Source organism: Apteryx rowi, unplaced genomic scaffold, assembly GCF_003343035.1.
Source record: "Apteryx rowi isolate R43461 unplaced genomic scaffold, aptRow1 scaffold_119, whole genome shotgun sequence".
Taxonomy (NCBI): Eukaryota; Metazoa; Chordata; class Aves; order Apterygiformes; family Apterygidae; genus Apteryx; species Apteryx rowi.
This window is the reverse complement of record NW_020447408.1, coordinates 578,574-585,392: the sequence shown is the minus strand read 5'-3', so window position 1 is coordinate 585,392 and position 6,819 is coordinate 578,574. Positions and strand designations below refer to the sequence as shown.

General features: G+C 52.5%; 1 protein-coding gene across 1 annotated transcript in view; it reads left to right on the top strand.

Moving 5' to 3' along the window:
• The first annotated feature begins 284 nt into the window (after positions 1-284).
• The window catches only part of LOC112975023 (heparan sulfate glucosamine 3-O-sulfotransferase 4-like), a 68,020-nt gene continuing 61,485 nt past the window's right edge, over positions 285-6,819 (top strand). The window contains exon 1 of the mRNA XM_026084626.1: positions 285-637. Coding sequence (XP_025940411.1) covers positions 285-637 — 353 coding nt within the window. The remainder of the gene's footprint in view (positions 638-6,819) is intronic.

Genomic DNA, 6,819 nt, shown 5'->3' with positions numbered 1-6,819 from the left:
GGCAGCATTGCAGAGGAGCTGTATCCAAGGCCCTGGGCTCTGCACTCCTTGGCAGGTACCTCCTGCTCCCTCCCCGCTCAGGGTTCGCCCCAGTGATGTGGTGGCCAGGGACCTCTTCAAGCATCAAGTGACCAGGCACCAGCAGTCACTCGAGGTGGAGAGGCCGGGTGGTCTGGCTGAGCCGGTAACCTCTCGTCCTTGGCCAGCTGGCTGCACGACGTCAKGACGGCTCGGAGTGAGGTCACCGCGACCAGCAGTGCTGCAGCCCCCATGGGTCCCCGGACATGCCTGCCTTCTGCATGCTGCRCAGCACAGCTACCCTGGAGGAGACCCTGTCCTCACAGCGGAGGGTCTGGCAGTCAGGGCCAGAGCTGTGTGGCTTGCATGAGCCGCCCAGGGAGCCTCCGAGACGGGAGCACACTGTCCTGCACCGCACCGACAGGCCGAGGACTTGGATGCGCATGGATGTTCCTTCCAGGATTGGGACCAAAGCCCCCAATACCCTTCCTAAAGAGCCTGCTCCCATGCTTGCCAGCGAGACCAGTGGCAGATGTGAGGTGGAACCGGTGGGTTCGGTAATCCTGAGCAATAACTGGGACATGCAGAACGGGAGCAGGATGCTCAGGAGCAGCGGGAGGTCTGAGCCTCTGGCCACAGCAGAGCACGGCCTAGGTGCGTGGCCCCCGCAGAGGGACGTTCGAGAGGCTGAGCCCCTTGTAGCCTCGTTGCATGGAGTTGCCTCTCCAGGAGGGCTCTGCCGGCCCCGGCACGCACTGCTCCTCCATCAGGAACCGCGGCAGTGGTGATGCCGTGCCGGCAGCCGCGGGGCTGGGCTCGCTGTGAGCGTGGCGGCTGCATCTTTTGCGTTTCTCCATCCCTATCTCCTGCTCCCGCTCCCGAGAAGGGAGGCCGGCTCTCCCCATGCCGCTGCGCAGACCCAGGTAGAAAGCTGGCAGCTCGGGCAAGGACAGACTTGTAGGAAGAGCGAGGGAGAGGAGGGGAGAGCCCCACCGCCGCATGCACAGGGAGGGTTGGAAGGAGCTGATAAGTAGTTGAAGTATTTAGCACTGGAAAGAAAACTCCCGGCTTCAGTCTCCTCGCAGCTCTTTCCTAAGGGCTGGCTTATCAAAAGAGTCACAGGAGGAACTAAGACAGCCCAGGAGCCCCTGTTTTCTCTAGCATTTGCCACCATCTGTGGCACATGCAGGTGGAGCTGGAGCCTTTACAGTCCTTGGCCACGCGGYATGTATGGAAATGCAGACTTGGAGGGCTGGTGGGACCTGGGGAGGACATCTAACGCCTCCCCATGCCTGTGTCACCTGGGACTGCGCCTTGTCTAACCTCTTCTATTGCACTCTGCCAGCATATGGCTCTCAGTTTGAATAGCTTTACCTCTGACTACGATGTTTCCAGGACTATTTGCTGTATAAATCATATATCACAACATACTCATTACACATACACTCTTCCAAGTGTAAGAGCCCTAGCATGTTCCCATTTTTTTGCAGAAAGTGTGAATGATGCACTGATAAAACAGGGGATTTGCTTTCTGAGCACCTTGCCCAGAGATGTTCTTTCTCCACCTTTATTAATTTTAGGCAACAAAGACGGATGTAGTTTCCTAAGATCTGCAGTTTAGATCACAGAAGTCACTGCTAAAAGCCGTCAGAACAACACTTATTCTAAAGCTGAAGCTGTTTCCATGAACAGGAAAATGCTTTGACATTGTGGAACGCCACTGCAAAATAACTTGAGTGCAGAGCCTTGGATTAGTTTAAATGACATTGCATTTTTACTGTTTACTTTCTATCAGTATACATTTACAATCTCCATTCACTCCTTGAAGGAGGTAGGGCACAATGTGAATTAATCTACCTCTCTTCAAGGTGTTTCACTGCTTCTTATGACAAGTAGATAATGAAGAAGAATTATAAGAGGTTAACCTACAAAGCCTTCTGAAAAATATTTTTCTAGGAATGATTATATTAAAAAATGGTTTGTAAAAGTCAGGAAATAAAGATGATAATACCTGGAAGCTTACTTATCAGCAGAAGAAATAATTGGGAAAGTGGCATGTAGCAATTCACAGGCCAAAACCACAAGGCTCCGTCGTGACCATCCAGTTGGAGCAGCCCCAGCACGCAGGCCAGAGATGCTCCTCCAGGGACCGCGTCCCCGGCTTACTGCTCACTCCAGTAAGATCATTTCTTTCAAAATGCTTCCAGTTTCAGTGTACAGCCTTGCAAGACAGGCAATCTGCCATATCCCTTCACAAATTATTACAAAAATAAATTACTGTCCCTCTCAAAAATATACACTTTCGATTTCACCCAAATGTGTCTAATTCTGTCTTCCCATGAGTGGGCCTGGTTAAGCCTTGGTCTGCTAGATTAAAGAGCCCTTTCCTGTCAGAGGTCTTCTTCTCAAATCGGTGCTTGTGAGTCACCACAGGAGCACAGAACTGGAAGGCACAGCTTGGGCCATCAAATCCTATTTCCTTGCAATTGCTGGCAACCATGTTATGAAGTCCATTTCAAACTCAATCTTAAAACTAATTGCATGCCTTGCCCCCAATAGTCCTCTCAGGAAGCTGTTCCAGAACAGCATTTCTCCCATGGTTAGAAACCATCTAATTTCCAGCCTAAACATATTCGTGCCAATTTATACCCATTTGTTTTTGTGCCAGCACCGTCTGTTATCTCAGGCCATTTTCCTCCTTCCTTGGTGCTCATCTGCTGATGTATTTTGAGAGCGGCCATATGCTCCCCAGCCTTCTTCCGACTTGGCTAAATATGCTCCGGTGTCCTCAGATGGGCTCTTCAGTCCAGAGGTCATCCCTGGAGCCCTGCTCTGCCCCTGCTCCACTCCAAATTTACCTTCCTGGAGCAGGGTGATGAGAAAGGTGCCTGCATTCCCGTGCCTGAACAGCGAACGAGCCAGCTCTGACCCTTCTCCACCTGGAGCAGAGCTCTGCTTCCCTTCCTGAGCCAGGCTGCCAGCCTYGCATGGGACTAGCAAGGGGGGCAACACCCTTGTGCTGCTTGGAGGGTGCACCAACATCTCAAAAAGGGTTTTCTAGTCTAGTATGGGGGAAAAAATGCTCTAATTAGAGTCTTGCCTTTAGTGCATGCTGAGTCAGGCCCTGCTGGCTAGTGCAGGTAAGGGTTCCCAGCTGCCTGCCGTGACTTACTGTCACACGCCGCCTCAGCCAAGAGCTTAGCACGGATCTCAGTGCTGCTGTCCCTTTGGAGATGAGAGCCTCACAGGCACATCCCCCAGGCTGGGACAGGCACTGGTCTCACTGAATGACGGGGGCTAAGAAGAAACTGCATTTGAGGGGAGGCTGCTCCATGGCTGCTCACTACAGAGTTCCTCCACTGTCCTCCAAAGCAGCTGGTCTTGATACCTGCCAAAATTTGGAGAGTGAACTAGATGGACCACTGGTCTAATCCATCCTGGCAATTCCCAGGTTGGGCTGACAGCACCAGCTGGCCTCTCTGGACTGGACACTCACTGAATGTTTGGGAAACACTCGTATTGCTAATTAATATGGATAGAAAGGTGCAGGTATGCAGTGTAAATACCTAAGCCCTTAAAAGCAGAACTGTCAAATAAAGTGTTACACTCCATCAACTCCTATTCCATCTAGTCACTGAACACCACCAGACGCTTGGATAACACTCATATCTGCTCATGGATGCATTTGACATCCATACAGGAAAAACACACAGTCTAGGATGAATAAAAAGAGTCAGAGCCCAGGCAGCAGTCATTTAAGGCTAAACCGCTTGTTTTAAAAGCTTTACAATCTAGCTGTAAAATTTCCTCTGGGCTGGAAGCTGGTGCCCAGGAAGAAATGTTCTCTCTGTTACGTATGGTTTGCCTGCAAATCCTATTAGTCTTCTACGCAGCACATCACAGGAGAAGAGACACTAGAATGTCATATTAGGGCATTTTGGTAAGCACTGTGGCTTAGATGTGTGCTCAATTTAAAAAAAGCCAAAGCATTGTGACTCTTCATTAAATGGTGTCTTTTCTGAGGCTTCTCTCACATTTTCAATGCACTTTCATTCCAGGGTTGTGTGTGTATGTGTGTGTGCGTGGGGGGCGGGGGGGCGGGGGTTTTTGGGGGGGGGGGTTTGGGGGGGGGAGAGGGTCACTATATCACATATGAAAATGGCTCATCCACTGATGACTGATGACTACTTCTAGCCAACATTGCCTTGGGAGCTTTCACACAAACCTGGCACAAGAAAATGGTCCTGAGTCTGCAGGGCTAATGACATTGGTGTGGTATTGGCAAACTCAGCAGACAGCAGTCTTACTGACTCCAGCAGATGCTCATTGGGTTCTCCAAGTTGAAATAAATGTATTTCCATATAAGAGGTTCATCTCTGTAATTATGCACTCAAGATACATCTATACATATTATAACAGTTTTGTGAAATATGGGCTAAGGACATGTATGCAAGCTAAACAGAGCAGTAGAGGGAACCCACACTGGCCAAGGCTTCTGGAGAGCATGAATCTCCCCCCAGTGCTGTAGCATATGCTCCTCTCCACAATGACCCAAACTGCACCTACTCTGGATTTTCATTTCGGGTCCCAATCTGATTGCTAAATTTGCTGGTCATCCTGCCTACAACCTTTCTCTGGGGCTGCCAGGCAGGGGCAGAGTGTTCCTCCCACATTGGCCCCCCGGAGCTCGGGGTGACACCCCCACACCGGCACGGCCACCTGGACACTGCTGTAGCGAGCACAGCCTCCTTTCAGCACCGAGGCATGAGACTGCGAGTGAAGGATGCAAGACTTTTCCTCTGTCAGTTCAAGTTAGCCCCTTAACATTCCCATTACTGTAATGCAGTTGAAAAGGAATCCACTAGTTACAGGAAATGATTTACAGGACACAAGACGCTGCATTTCAGAGGTCTCATGTGTATCATAAAAAATATATTATAACGGAATAATCTCTGTCAGAACTGGAGCTGCACAGAGAGAACACATGCCCAGCTGAGAGCAGCATTGAGCTTTTGTTCATTATGGGAAAAGTCTGTGCTCTTCATCTTATTTGATGAATTTTTTTTTTTCTCAGCACTGGGTATCTAGTTAATATTTGTACTCAATATTTTTTTAAATGTTGCTTTTGCCATGAGATCAAGCACAGCTGGGACTCCAATGGCATGTTCTTCTGAGGTGTTCCCTGCTGAGCTTCACACATTAACAGCAAGGTTTGGAGCAATCCCTGGACTTTCCCTGTAAAATCTAGGCCACAGCTTGTCAGCTGGGGAAGCATGAGGGAGCTCAGCCAGCTCTCTCCCAGCCAGCCCGAGCCCAGGGCACCTCTGCGTGGTGGGACGTACAGCTCCACAGCTTCCCAAAGTGGAGACTAGAGGAGGAATGGATGCTCCCTTCAAAGGCACCATCTCCTGCTCTCTGGCGGGATGAGGTACCTGGCATTCACAGCCACATAGCTCCGAGAAGGCACTCCGCTGGAGCTGCACTTCTCCAATGCTCACTCAGGTGCCCGGCTGCAGCTCTTGTGTATGTGTTAACATGCAGCTTCTCTGAAGTTTTGCCAGGTGTCGGCATGAGGGGACACCTTTGACACTGGAGCTTTCCAAGTAATCTGCAGGATTCAGAGGGTGCTGGTGGTTTTGGGGTAGCAGTTCAGATGCTAAAGGTCAGATTCCTGCTCATTCACCTGTGAGGGCTTTAGTAAATGACCATGTTGCTCAGTTCCCCACTGTACCAAGGTGATCCCAGCACTTCCCCACCAAAGGGGACCACAGCAGTAAGCACACCAAGAGCTGGGAGGTGCCCCATTGCCACAGTGCAGTACTCATGGGGAGAGACTCCCGGGAAACCACAGGATGAAGGGTGGGAGGAGGCTGAGAAAGACACAAAAGCCGTTTCATCCCCTCACAAAACCCTTGCTAAAACCAAAGCTGAGAACTAGAGGTGGGAAGTGCCAAAATGTGGAGCTGGGAAGCGGTGGCGACTGCTCTGGGAAAGAGTGGTGGCTGCTCCAGAAAGGCTGTGAGGAGGGAGGATCTCAGCCCCAGCCTGCTCCACCAAGGCTGGGGACATCGATCCTGGGAGAGCAGTGCATGAGGGTGTCTGTGCAATGCACATGTCCCCCGTGCTGGTGAACCTGTGCCCCTGGCCTTGGGCCTCACCTGCTAGCGCAGCTCCTGGCACCCGAACTATGAGCCCTCCCTTCTCCAAATGCCCATCAGCTCCTCTGCACCAGCAGAGAAGCTGCTGCCTGCCCCTGCCCGCTGGCTGCCATCTCTCCTCAAGCTCGGAGGAGAAAGCAGGCTGTCCTAGGAAACCTCGCTGCATGCCCCCACTCTTCAGAGCACCAGAGCCAGGGGATCCCCAGCTCTCCTGCAGCCTGACACTGCTGGTCTGGAGCAGGAGAGGCCCTTCCACAGAGGACGTGTTTGGGAGCAGCCTTAGGGAGCTGGAGGATGTGGGCAGGAGCCATGGGCTGGAGGAAAGGGGAGCAAGATAGAAAGCACTTTGGGGGGCTGGAGGGGAGTAGCCTGGGGCAAGGGGTCAGGGAGCCCTGGCACCCTGATTTCTGCGGGGAAAAGGCATGTGGAGAAGCAGGCTGCACCTCCGGCTAGCCCTGCCTCCTGCCCCCGAGGGGCCCGCGCCGGGGAGCGCCGGCACGGGGTGGGTGCAGCGCTGGGGAGCCGGGGAGCAGACGGGGGGCCGCGGGAGGGGGGGCCGCTGGGTGCCGTCCCCAGCCCGCCCCAGAGCCAGCAGCGCTGCAGCCAGCCCGGTCCGCGCCCCGGCGAGCGGGGCCCGGCAACC